This window comes from Protopterus annectens, chromosome 7.part0, assembly GCF_019279795.1.
Source record: "Protopterus annectens isolate FY-2018-M chromosome 7.part0, PAN1.0, whole genome shotgun sequence".
NCBI lineage: Eukaryota > Metazoa > Chordata > Ceratodontiformes > Protopteridae > Protopterus > Protopterus annectens.
Genome location: NC_056739.1, coordinates 814,467,605 through 814,481,395, shown reverse-complemented (window position 1 = coordinate 814,481,395; position 13,791 = coordinate 814,467,605). Strand labels below are relative to the sequence as shown.

Sequence of the window (13,791 nt, the reverse complement as noted above, 5' to 3'; positions counted from 1 at the left end):
AAAACACAAACCCCACACCCACCTTTGCAGAGGCTATCAATAGAAATCTACCCAAACAGCAGAAACCTCCAAATCAGAAATGCACTCGACCACCACAACACAGCACAAATCAAAAGACACATAGCTCACCTACCCAGTGTGCCCCTTAACCTAAGCCCCTAAGGCAAAACAGCTTTCCTAATACACTAATCATAGGTCACTCAATAGTGAGGCACACTGATGTCCCACTTACTAGGCTGAATAAGGAGAAGGTAACAGTCGGCTGTCTGTCGGGTGCCAGGATCCAACACGTAACACACGCACTCAGGTCACTCCACAAGTACAAGTATGACTCTGTCATTGTCCATGTGGGTGTGGATGACCTGAGATGTACCTCCCAGAACTACATGAAAAGAGACATGGAGGAGCTATCGGATTCTGTGGCCTAGGCAAGTATGACCCTAGCCCTGAGCAGCATTCTACCGTTGCCAAGAATGATACTGCAGTACAAGCAGAAAATGACCGACTTCAACAACTGGCTAAGTTTCTGGTGTCATTCCAATGGGATCAAGTATCTGTCTGCTTGGAGCAACATGACTGACTGACCTTGATGCTTTGTCAGAGATAGCCTGCATATGTCACCCCTAGGTTTCCAGATACTGGCTAAGGTTCTTACCACCCCCTATTGTACCTTTTTTAGGTGGTGTCCCAAAGACCAAATTACCACCATAACAGCTATAAATAAATGCAATCTGAGGGTCATGCTGCTCAACACTAGAAGTCTAAATCTCAAGATGCACTCACTCAAAGCACTCCTCAAAATGGAGAACATCGACATTCATGCTGTAATGGAGACCTGGTTTAAAGTAGCAAAAAGCACCTTTGCACTACCAGGCTATAACTCATTCCACACCTTTCGGCCCCAAAAACTGGACCGAAGCTCCAAAGGTGGTGGCTTCTCCATATTTATAAAGGATATGCACATCTCCAAACTAGTAGCCCAGCATAACGCATCGGAGATACTTCAGGTACAACTAACAGTGGGTAAGATGGAGATTCAGGTCGTAGCCTGCTATAGGTCCCCAACCATATCTCAAGACTCTCATTCTATGTTCATAAGTACCTTGGAAATTATTAGGGTCCAACCCAACACTCTTATACTGGGTGACTTCAAATACCCCTCCATCAACTGGGAAAACTTCTCATGCACCAATGCACCTGTCCAACGCTTCCTGGAATTCCTTAATTGCAATGTGCTGGTCCAGCTCATTCTTACCCCCACTAGAGGAAGCAACATCCTTGACCTGGTTATTACTAACATGGGCAACTACTGTTCAACATCAATAGTCAATTCCTCCCTGGTTAGATCTGACCACAAACTAATGTGGAAATCCACATCTTACCCACACCACCAGCAAAGGTAACCACCATGAAAAACGTCTCCAAAGCTGATTTTGGGCTCCTAAAAACAGAGTTGGCTAACTTCACGGCACCCATGCAAATGGAAAATAGGTGCATGACCGCCGAATCATACACCAATGCACTGTATGAATACATGCATAAATGCATGGAACTAGCCATATCCAACAGAACCAAGATGCTCTCCTCCAAAAAAAGGAAGCCAATCTGGTGGTCCCCTGCCATTAATAAACTCTACAACAGAAGGAAGAAACTGCTGCAGGAAAAAGGTGAAGTCCCAAAACTGGAAAAACTCCCTTACTAGCCTCAACAAAAAGTTGAGATCCCTCATCAAAACTTCTAAAGCCTGCTATGAAGGCAGAATTGCGGAAGACACTAAAAACAACCACAACACAAAGCCTCCTATAGTTATATCAAGAATCTCCACAGCAATACCCAGATTTGCTCTGAGTTACTGCACAATGGTACCTCCTATACTGAGCCAACAGATATTGCCAACATACTGGCCGACAGATTCAGTGTCAAATTTACCCCTCTCTCCCTCCCTAAAAGACCAATCATAATACCAGAGGAATGCCAGGCACCCAGCATTACTGCAGCACAGGTTAAAGCTGCATTGTCCATGGCTAAGAATACAGCTTCCATGGGACCCGACAATATCCCTGGCTGTGTTCTACATGAACTACAAAGTGAACTGGCACCACACCTGTGTGCCCTGTTCAATCACAGCCTCACCTCAGGCTTTGTCCCTACAGAATGGCACACTGCTACAGTCATCCCTCTCCATAAAGGTGAAGCGACTACAGACCCTGTGAGTTATGGCCCCATTAGCCTGATGAGTCTGATATGTAAGGCTATGAAGCGCATCATCATGGACCTAATTAACAAGGATATAGGGAATCACCAAACTCTGGATCTCACGCAATTTGGTTTTGTGAAGGGTAGATCATGCTTGCTCAACCTGGTTGACTTCTTTGAGTCCATCACCAGAGCTGTGGATGACGGCAAGGCAGTTCATACAGCCTACCTCGATCTGGCCAAGGCATTTGATACCACTCCCCATTCTGGAATTATTGAAAGACTCACCAAACTAGGCATCAACTCAGGATACGTACCCAAGGAGTGGCGCATGGCGACTGTGGTCCCACTTCACAAGGGCGGTGCCTCCACCGACCCTGGAAATTACCGTCCCATTAGCTTGACAAGCCTTATCTGCAAAGCCATGGAGAGGATCATAATGGAACTCATAAATAAAGACATAGGGAACTTGCAGACTTTGGATCCAACCCAGTTTGGTTTTGTCAAAGGCAGATCATGCCTTTTAAACTTGGTTGACTTTTTCGAGACAGTCACCAAGGCCATTGATGAGGGAAAGGCAGTCCATACAGCCTACCTTGACCTGGCAAAGGCCTTCGATACAATACCCCACTCAGGTATCATCGAAAAACTCATCAGCTTGAATGTAAACCCATACATCACAAGATGGGTTGCAAACTGGCTAAGTGACAGAACCCACAGGGTCAGAGTTGCTGGAGCCATGTCAGACTCAAAGCCTGTCACAAGTGGTGTCCCACAGGATCAGTCCTGGGTCCACTCTTGTTCGGCATCTACTTTTCTGAAGTACAAGCAAACACAGGAGGGTTATGGCTGACAAAGTTTGCAGATGACTGCAAACTGGGCCATAGTTGAAAACACATCTGACACAGATATCCTTCAGAAGGGCCTCACAGAAACGGATAACTGGTGCCAGAGCCATGGCCTAAAGGTAAATGCCAAGAAATGCGTAGTCATACCCTTCGGAAAACAAGGTTACCCCTAGCTACCATATAGGTGGCAATCCACTGAGCACAGAAGAAGTCATCAGGGATCTGGGGACCCAGGTTGACAGTAGCCTTCGCTTGACACTCATGTTGCTAAAGTAGTTAGGAAAACCTTCTACATTGCCCACCTGATCATGAAGGGATTCACATCTAGATCAAGGGAGGTCATCGTCCCCTGTACTCATCACTCATTAGACCTATGATTGAGTACAATGCCCCATTCGAATGTATCTGACCCGACACCTGCAGCAACTGGAAAGGCCCCAAAAGTTCCTCACCAAAAGGATAAAGGGTCTCAAAAATATGTCTTATGCTGCCCGACTGAAAGAACTCCAGCTCTATTCAGTCTCATACCACTTGCTCAGAGGTGACCTGTGCCTGACATATAAGGCCATGTCAAACCCTGATTTGATGAATATGCTTCACCTCAAAAAATCTAGATCCCTCAGAACCACAAGGGCGGGAGACTTAAACCTTGACACGGTTATTAATAGAACGTGCTGGAGGGACAGATTCATCACCCAGAGACTCCCTATGCTGTGGAACAAAATCCCGGTACATGTGAGGCAGAGCACCATGCTGGCCTTGTTCAAAAGGAATCTTGACCAATGGATGGGGGATCGCAGATATACCCCAGGGATTACTTCAGTGTCACTGCTTGACAGAGGCACAGCAAAATAATAGGCATAGTTTTATTCAAACTAAAGGGGTGGCGAAAGCCAAATAACTATGGGATAGGCTTATAAATGCCCTTGGGCAGATAGCCTAGTACGAACCTATGAACCTAATTTCACTAGATGGGTTGCAAACTGGCTCACAGCAGAACCCACAGTGTGAAAATAGCAGACTCCAAGTCAGACTGCCAACCAGTCATGAGTAGAGTCCCACAGGGATCAGTCCTGGGTCCTCTCCTGTTTGGCATCTACTTCACAGAAGTCCAGGCCAACACGGAGGGACTCTGGCTGACCAAGTTCGCCGACAATTGCAAGCTGGGAGCCATTATTAACTCTCCAAGTGATGTAGACATTCTACAGAAAGGCATCACTGAGACCAACGATTGGTGTTGAAACCATGGCCTTTAAGCTTAATGCCAAAAAATGCTTCATCATTCCCCTTGGGAAAAACTCAGTTCCCACTAATTACCACACTGATGATAGCCCACTGAACACTGAAGGCGTTATGAGAGATCTGTGGACACAGGTTGACAGCAACCTCTCCTTCGAACACCACATTGCCACTGTGGTCAGAAAGTCCTTTTATGTGACACATCTCATTACCAACGGTTTTGCATCCAGGAAGAAAGAGATCATCATCTCTCTACTCTTCCCTCATTAGACCAATCATCGAGTATAATGCCCCATTTGGCATGTACCTCACTAAACACCACAAAAGACCACAAAAGTACCTCATGAAGAAGATCCTAGGCCTTAAACACATGCCCTACATGGGCAGACTCAAAAAACTCCAGCTTTTCTCTCTCATATCATTTACTAAGAGGCGATCTCTGCTTGACTTACAAAGCCATGTTTGACCCAGCCCTGTTAGAAATGTTACACCTAACGAAATTCCAATCCCTCCGCACCACATCCTCCAGGATCCTCAACCTCATTACCACAATCAACAGAACATGCTGTAGGGCACTTCTATGGACTAGACTTGAAAAGGCTCCAGGGCTGTTGGCCTAGTATACACCTATGAACATAAGCATTTTGCAAAAACCCTTGGTGCCGTGGATTAGACAAACTACAATGTAATAAACTGAAAGTGATTTCTCAATGCACAGAAGCTTAAAAATGCTCTCTGTGTTTTGTGTGAATACAGATATGCAGATAGGCATCCTTTAGATCTGAAGAAGCTAGAAATGATTTGAGGGGGAGAGAGATTTTGGAAGGTTTATATCTTGAACTTTGGAACTGCTAGGAAGATGTTTAGTTTAAATAAATCTAATACTGGTCTCAAAGCTCCATCTTTAATGGGAACCCACGAAAAGACTGAAATAGAATCCTTTCCCTCTCAGTATGAGTCGAATAGGATATGTGATTCCATGAAGAAACAGATCTGAAATGACTAGCCAAAAGAGATGTTGCTGATCTTTGGGATCCCTGAAGGAATGGGAAGAGTGGTCCCACTGAACCATACATAAATTTTCTATCACATCCAAAACCCAAGAGCCTGAGGTGATGAGTTTCCAAAAGGAAGGGGAAAAAAAGGTTTCCCTGCAATTGTAGAAGGGGGATGGCTGAAGTGGAGGAAGATGGTTGGTTGTACAAAATATTCAGAAGTTGGTATTTCTGTTAGAAAAGGGTTCTTCAAAGTCAAATGTTGGTTAGTCTTGCCATTTCTTTAAAAAAAAAAAAACTTCTTACCTTTTTGTTGTGAAGACTTTTGAGGCTTACAAAAACAAAATGGTCCAGATTTGGTGGGATAGTTCTTCAAACTCAGGAAAAGAGAACTGTTTTAACCTCTAGTATAGTCTAACTCCTTTACTTTAATTTCTACAAAATCTCTACAGAGAAATTGCCAAAAAGGTTATCTTTGCCCAAAGGAGTGTCCTTCAGTTTGGCTTTTACATCATCTGGAAGAGACTCCCCAGCCAATCCTATACAAGAACTGAACTAGTGTCAGCTGCTGTAGAAGCAGAATCAGCTGTATCAAGGCCATATATAATACAATGGCTTATCATATCAAGAGGCAGAACTGAAACCACTTTGCCATGTTATCCAAAATGAAAAATTTAAGTATCTAGTCATGTGTTTTTGACACCTGATGGCTCTAAAGAGCAGGGTGGCTGACATGTAAACTGTTTCGCCTTACCTATCCATGGTCCTATTTTATTATTATGGAGACAATCAGCATTACATTTTAGTTACTTCAGGAAATGCATTTTAATTCACATTCTCTTGTTCTGTCAACTTAGATTTGATAACATCAGTATTTTAAAAAAAAAGAAGAGTGTCCCTGATTTTGGAGGTAACATACTGAGAATTATGTATGGGATGGTAATCACACACTCTCTCATGACGGTATAACTGTGCAAATGCATGCAAGTTTCATGTTTCCAATTTAAGAAACATCTACGTAAACAAAGAGGGGTTTATGTTCAACAATGCTTAAACAATTATTTTAGACTGGCACATGCTGCAGTTTCATCAGTTACTGTCTAGTTGATACATTAGGATTTGATGAGCTTTATTTTTATTTATTTATTAGGTACAACAGGCTTTTGTTTTATTCGCTATCCTTGGTGAGCATGGTCAGTGTTTAAAATTACTAATATTCTTATAAGTGAAGTACAATGTTTGTTATGTTAATATAGTTTAATTACTTTTACATAAATGTATATGTCACAAGTGATAATTCAGTAAAGGTGTCTGGAAAAAATATATATATATCCTTCCACTCCTCCAAAGTAAATCACAAGTAAAAGATGATCCTTGACAGGAAACTATGCATGCGGCTAAAGAACAAGTTGCAAAGGGAAAAACGCTGATGAGCAATTCATCTTTTCAAACCACTGAGAAGAAATAAAGATGGGGTGAGGTAACGTCAGCATTATACAGTGGCATGTACCAGCAAATAGTTGGGGTGTACTTCTCTCACAGACAGCCATCTCACACCAGAAGGCTATTCAACTGCTGAGGAGAAATAAAAGCAGAACACTGACTCAAGCATATTAGTTTAACTACTGCAAGACTTCTTCAAAGAGAGCTATACAACTTCTCTGTCAAGTAACTAAAATTGCATAAAAATTAACAGTATCAGTGCAGTTTAAAAAATAAATAGTAAATCCTGCTCTTGTATTGATTTTGGTACACAATACAGCAATAACATTATTTCATTCTCAAGAAGGACATACAGTTGTTTTATTTTTATTTCTTACTTATTTCTTAATAGAAGTAGAGCAGGGATGTACAAAGACCTTTTTCAAGCGGAGCTGTGAGCACTGTCTGGTTAAGAAACTTGGCTAAGAGTCACAAAGTATGCAAATGAAATATTGGGGAAATGAAACTCTAGACCTAGAGGAGCCAGTCAGTCAACAGCTCACATCCTTAATACTTTCCACTAACTGCTACACAAATGTTTGTATAACCTTGGAAAAATTATGTCTCTATGGGCTACAAGCTTTTCTAGCTTTGATACGTTTGTGGAAATTTATTTAAAAAAATCAAACAAAATTAAATGAGATCTGATACATTCAAGACTGAATACTGAAGAGAACCATTTTTTAAAAAAGGCATACAAGCTCCTTTTACAGGTGCTGAAATTACCCTGAAAGGATGCCTGTAAGGCCGAAGTACAAATAAGTGTAAACACTGCTTCACCTTGTCACTAGCCTTACCTGTGCAACTTCATCCCGGGAATTCCACTTCACTGATAGTAGCAGCTTAGGCAGGGTCTCAGGAATATTCACACAATAATGCCTAAAAACAAACAAAAGTATGAAGAAAAAAAAGTAAGGAACATGAAGGTCTTGTATTCATTTTCTTCTCTACCACAATGCTGGATACCAGATTTAGGGAAGGGATCAGGAATAGAGCCCAACAGGGATTACTGTTTTATAATGAATTAGATAGTACACTTGTGTAAGCAAACTTACCGTAACAGTAGATGTTCGAATGATCACTGCTGCAATATTTTTAGCTACATGGGTTACATCCAGTCAAGGATATAACAGCTGCCAGTCTTCCAATGCTTCTCCTTCCACATACCCAAACTGCCAGTCAGCTTGAGCTGAGCTGACTATAAAGAAAAATTTGATCACTAAGCCCTTCAGAGCTTTCATGCCAACAGAGACAGGGGAGGCTGAGCCCTGCATGGATAATGCTGGGAACAACAACAAAAATAAATAAATAAATTTCCACACCCTGGCATAAACAACACACCAAAAAAAACAAGGGGATGGCAGGGAGGAAGGGAGCAGCTACTGCAGCAATGAGCATTTGAAAAGCTACTGCTATGGTAAGTTTACTTACAAAACTGCACTATGTTCTTCAGATTTATCACTGCTACAGTAGCCTTAGCTATATGGATAAATTACCTTAAGTTACTACATTTGAGAGGAAGAAGGAGAAGAATCCAGGAGGCCCAAGCGAGTGGTCTGAACAAAGCCTGATCTGGACCTTAAGAAGGAATCAAGCTTATACTATTTTGTAAATGTATGCACAGGGGACCAATTTGCTGCTTCAGGAATACTTCTAGAATCTAACCCTTTCCAAAAAGCCATAGATGAAGCCAATGCTCTAGTGAGCCTGGACCCCGCATGGAATAGTTTTGCTGTGGTGAGTATAACAAAAGGTAATAGCCTTAGACAACCACATGGAAAAGGTCTTTTTGACACTGGTCGCCGTGCCTTCTTACCTTCACAAGAAATGAACAACTGATCTGAAAATCTGAAAGATTTAGTTTTATCAAGATAGTATCTGAGCTGACTGTAGATATCCAAGGTAAGGAGTGTCCTTTTCCCCTCAGTTTTAGGTTCAGAAAAGAAAATGGAGAGATGGATAGTTTGGCTTGAAGTAAACTCAGGCACCACTTTATGCATAAAAGGAGGATTAGTTCTCAAAGAAACCCTATCTCTGTGAAAAATTAGATCAGATTGATTCACCATAAGAGCTTGCAACTCAGATACCCTTCTTGCAAAGGTCAAAGAAAACAGCAAAACTGTTTTCCATATTAAGAACCTCAAATCAGCCAGGTTAGCAGGTTCAAATGGAGCAAATGTTAGCTTCTCTAACACAAAATTAAGATCCCATGGAGGGCCACCTGTTTTCTTGGAGGTTTTACGCTAAACCATTCCAGAAACATTCTGACATGAGAATATGTTAAAAGAGGAGGATCCATGGGCAGAAATTCAAACATGGCTGATAAATGAACCTTGATGGGGGAGTATGAAAGGCTATGGGATAGTTACTCACACAAATATTGCAAAACCAGAGAACAATTAGCCCTGAATGGGTATTGTTTATGTTGTCGGCACCAACCAGAAAACCTTCTCTATTTACTAATGCATGATTTTCCAGCAGCAAGCTTTCTTACCCCCATTAATACATGCTACATGTCCTCAGTAAACAGATGCCTTAAGGAAATTAGTATCCTAACATCCAGGCAGTCAAAATTACTTATCTTTCAACCCACCCCCACCAAAAAACAAGCTGATAAACACCCTGATTTTGTGTGAGTAGCTCCACTCTATGAGGAAGTTAGCTGCAACTGCTATTTTCAAAAAAAGGGAGAACCACTGTTGCGCAGGCCAGAAGGGAGTCGCCACAGTGATCTTGGGGGAATTCCTTCTAAATCTTCATAAATACCCTATACATCAGTAGAAAAGGTGAAAAAGCTACAGGAATTTTCCTGTCCAAGGAAAAGAAAAAGCTTCTGTCTTCCAGGCCTTCTTGCATGGAGTCCTGGAACAGACTCTTGCCAGCTGATTGTTCAGTAAGGAGGCAAACAGATCTATATGGGGAACTCCCCGCAGATGGATCAGGTCTTGGAAGACCCCTTGATGTAGTTTCCATTCATGAAGGTATGCCCTGGTCCTGTTCAACTTGTCTGCCCCACTGGTTTGCCCTGATGGAATGTAAGATGCCTGCACAGTGAGACTGTGTTGTGAAGCTATATCTCAAGTTAACATGGCTAGTCTGCAAAGGGGGTACAACCTGGTTCCTCTGGTTTGTTGATGTACATCACGACTGTGAAATTGTTTCTAACAACTTGAAGAGGTCCTGTGGATCAAAGATGATTCAGAGAGTTAAGTGCCTTGATCAAGGAAAGCATTTCTTTTATATTTATGTGCTTACAATCTGTCCTTGAGGTCCCACACACCTTGCTCTTTTATCCCTCCTGAAACTACTCCCAAAGCAAAGTTTGTGGTGTCTGTAGTGACTGACTGCTTTGAAATAGGAAGGGAGAACAGGGAGACAGAGATTTAGGGATATTTTCTGTATTCACCAAGTGAATTATCTTCTGACAAACCCCCAGCACTGGTACTTGAAAAGAGAAAGGGTGCTGGAGCCAAACAGACCTCCTATACCATTGTACCTTTCTCATGTGAAGTCTTGCCACTGGTATGATGAGAATCACAGATGACATGTGACCCAAACTCCTGAGGTATTCCCTCACAGTGATCAAAGTGGAAAGCATTAGAAATACATCCTATAACTCTTCTGGATGAAACTCCTCTGTTTCTTAAGCAATGAAACTGTACATTTTCACCCTAAATAAAATGGTAAATTCAAGAAAAAAATCTTTTGGATGGAATTTCTATTATTAATCAACTGTATAACAAAAGAAAGAAAATAAAGAAAAACTATATGAAATCCCAGTCTCCCAACCTCAAGACCACAAGTAAGAAACCTAATAGCACTGCCAGAAAATGTAATGCAAGAGTACTAACTTAAGGTTACTACTGATACTAAAGGTAACTACAAATTGTTCTTCATTTATGTAAGAAAATTGAGGAATAATGCTCAACAACATATCATGATCATCCATAATACTCCCACAATTCAATCACAAAGATATAGCCAAAATGTTAGTGCACAAATGCAATGCTAAGTTTACTCCATCTACCCACATTGTTGCTCCCACTATCCCTGAAAATTCAGTTTCCCCTATACTACCTTAGAACAAGTCTTAGAATCCCTACCAAATGGCTAAAAAGAGAAGTTATGTACTCACCATAACATTCCATCTGTGTTGTCTATCTTCATTTATCCTTGACAGATGGGTTTGATTCCATTATCAGAAACGACTCGGCCATTACTATAAGTCGTGTCGGCCAAAAACTCTCGAGCTTCACCTCTACCCAGAATCCCTTTATCTCAATTACTTCAGATCGAGTTTGCAGAAGATCTAGAAGCAAATAAACAATGTATACATTATACATATATATATATATATATATATATATATATATATATATATATATATATATAAAACAAGCCCGATGGAAGCCTCGTCTACTGTGTCTGAATAACATAACAGTTCAAGTGTATGTCATCCGCTCCACTAAAAAACAGTGAGGTCGGGCAATGGAGGGGGGGGGGGTCAAGGATAAATGAAGACAGACAACACAGATGGAACATTATGGTGAGTACATAACTTCTTTATCTGATGTTATCAATCTTCATTTTATCCTTGACAAATGGGACAGAGTCCCCAGCTACCTAAAATCTTGGGTGGACTCACAGAAGGATATTGCTGAGCACCAACGAGCCACAGGATTATCTTCCCCTAAAGACAAAGTCTAGTTTGTAATGAGTAATAAAGGTATGGGGAGAAACCAAGTAGATGCTGTACATATATCATACATTGAAGTTCTTGAATGGAGAACCACTGAAGTGGCTATAGACCTTGTACTGTCTGCTTTGACAGGTTTAGGCAAGGTTAATTTATTCTTATCATAAATGAATGAAATGCAGTCTTTCATCCACTTAAAGTAATCTTGCTGACTGCCTTACCAAACTTTGCACTAGAAAAAGAAACAAAACAGTTGACTTGATTGTCTTATGTCTTTCGTTCTGTGAAGGTAAAAAAGTAATTGTCTATGGACATCTAGTAAATGTAGGGTATATTCTCCTTTGTTAGAATGATTTTGGAAGAAAAATGGTAAATTAATCATTTGGTTAATATTGGCCTCCGATATCAACTTCAGTAGAAAGGAGGGGTTCATTTCAGTATTAATTTCCTGTATGGAGGCCTTCAAAGACGAAGGGCTTGAAATGATAATTGGTTTTGGAATGGACATCAGCACCAAAGTGTCAGCAGCAGAAGTCTGCAGTTCCGTGGAAACTTTCGGAACAGAGGTCTTCAATTTCTTAGTTTTCGGAACTGACATGGACGTCAGAACTGAGAGACTTCTTTTCTTGCTTTTTTCCAGAGAAGACGAGGATGAAGGAGATGAGACATCTGTTATCTACAGAAGACAAGGTTTCAGCAAAAGCTGAATGAAGTAGCCCTTTTAAAATAAGCTTATTACGCTTTTCTACAGGTGTGACAAATGCTGCAGTCTTCCTGTAAGTGGTGGAGGCCAAGACAATAAACACAAAGAATGAAAATCTGACAAGGGAATTTTATGTAGACACTTCTGGCATTTTTTTGAAACCAGAGGGGCCCTTACCCTTCTCAGCCATTTCAAATTGAGTAGAGAGGCTAGGAAAAATAGCTACTGAAAATATCACACTACAAAGAAAAAGAAAGTGATAGCACAAAGAATATTATTTTTAATATATTTTTATAAACATTTAAAGCAAAGAAAGGGGGAAGGGACTATCAGCAATGATAGTCATAGAAGTACACAAGTGTGCACAGGGATGGGAAAAAACTACGAAAGAGAGAGGGAGGGAACCATCAACTATCAACAATGATAGTGGGCAATACACAAAAGTGTAAAGGGAAAATGCATCAACAATGAAACCCGAAGAATACACTAACCCCCAGATTCACTAACCTGCCATGCAGGACTAAACTAGTCCTGCACATAAGCAGCAGTTTAAGAGGAGGATGGCAGCATGCCATGCATAATAATGAAGGGGTGCCGATGCTCCAAATCCTACACTGATCGTGGACAAGTGCAGGGGGCATGTCTGAGAGCAGAGCTCTCAGAATAAACACGCCCCTGCAAAGTAGAACAGCGGAAAGTGTAAATAAATGAGCGCTCATAGGTGTCCGTATATCTCCACCAACAGTCCCCATGTGTTCAACAGCAACAGTACATTGGAATAAAAACGAAGAAACCCTTGTATTAATTTCTTTAAAACCCAGAGTACAGCTAACCGTAGGTGCGCAGGTTTGCCCATCGCCTAGCTACGGTTAAAGAAGCTGAAAAGGCTGAAGAGGATAACAAGGAATATATATGCAAATGAAGCAGCACAGCAATAGTGGAGTGGTTAGAGCATCCACCTAACAAACAGGCATTCCCGGTTCGAGTCCCACTGCAGCACAAATCATTTTCCACGGGAAATCTGTATATGAACATAATTTTACATCGTTTTGCCGTATAACCTACATAATAACAATTAAATGTGAACTGGAGAACTGCATTAAATGCACATGTGAAGTGTTAGTGTCATAATGAATAGAGCACAAGTAAGCAGGCCTAAGCACAAATAAGCAGCAGTAAGCGTGTCCAAGTGCGTTTGCACGGGGGTAAGCATTGCTCGCACAGAGTAAACAAAGTAGAGGGTAACTGAGTGTAAAACTGTAACCGGAGGTTAGCAGTGCTTACCGTCGCGTAAACCCACTTACAACTGCTTTAAAGTGCCTTAATCACTCTGGATCCAACGGCCCATGTTCTGCCCAGAAACAAAATAAACTGCCTCTGCAAGGCTCAAACCCAGGACCCTATAGTCACAGTAGTTAACCACTAAACCATCATAGCAAAAGACAAGCGAGATTAAGGCCATACATCCCATACATCCACACATATATGTATGTGTGTGTGTGTGTGTGTGTGTGTGTGTGTGTGTGTGTGTGTGTGTGTGTGTGTGTGTGTGTAGATATATACAGATATATAGCTATGATAGGAATCAGCACACAAGAATGACATATGTTCACAGGCTATGCCAATGGAAGT

At 41.3% G+C, this 13,791-nt stretch overlaps 1 protein-coding gene across 1 annotated transcript in view; it reads right to left on the bottom strand.

The window, feature by feature from the left end:
- LOC122806106 (phosphatidylinositol 4,5-bisphosphate 3-kinase catalytic subunit alpha isoform-like) overlaps positions 1–13,791 on the bottom strand; it is a 943,896-nt gene that overhangs the window by 734,456 nt on the left and 195,649 nt on the right. The window contains exon 5 of the mRNA XM_044076344.1: positions 7,558–7,639. Coding sequence (XP_043932279.1) covers positions 7,558–7,639 — 82 coding nt within the window. The remainder of the gene's footprint in view (positions 1–7,557; positions 7,640–13,791) is intronic.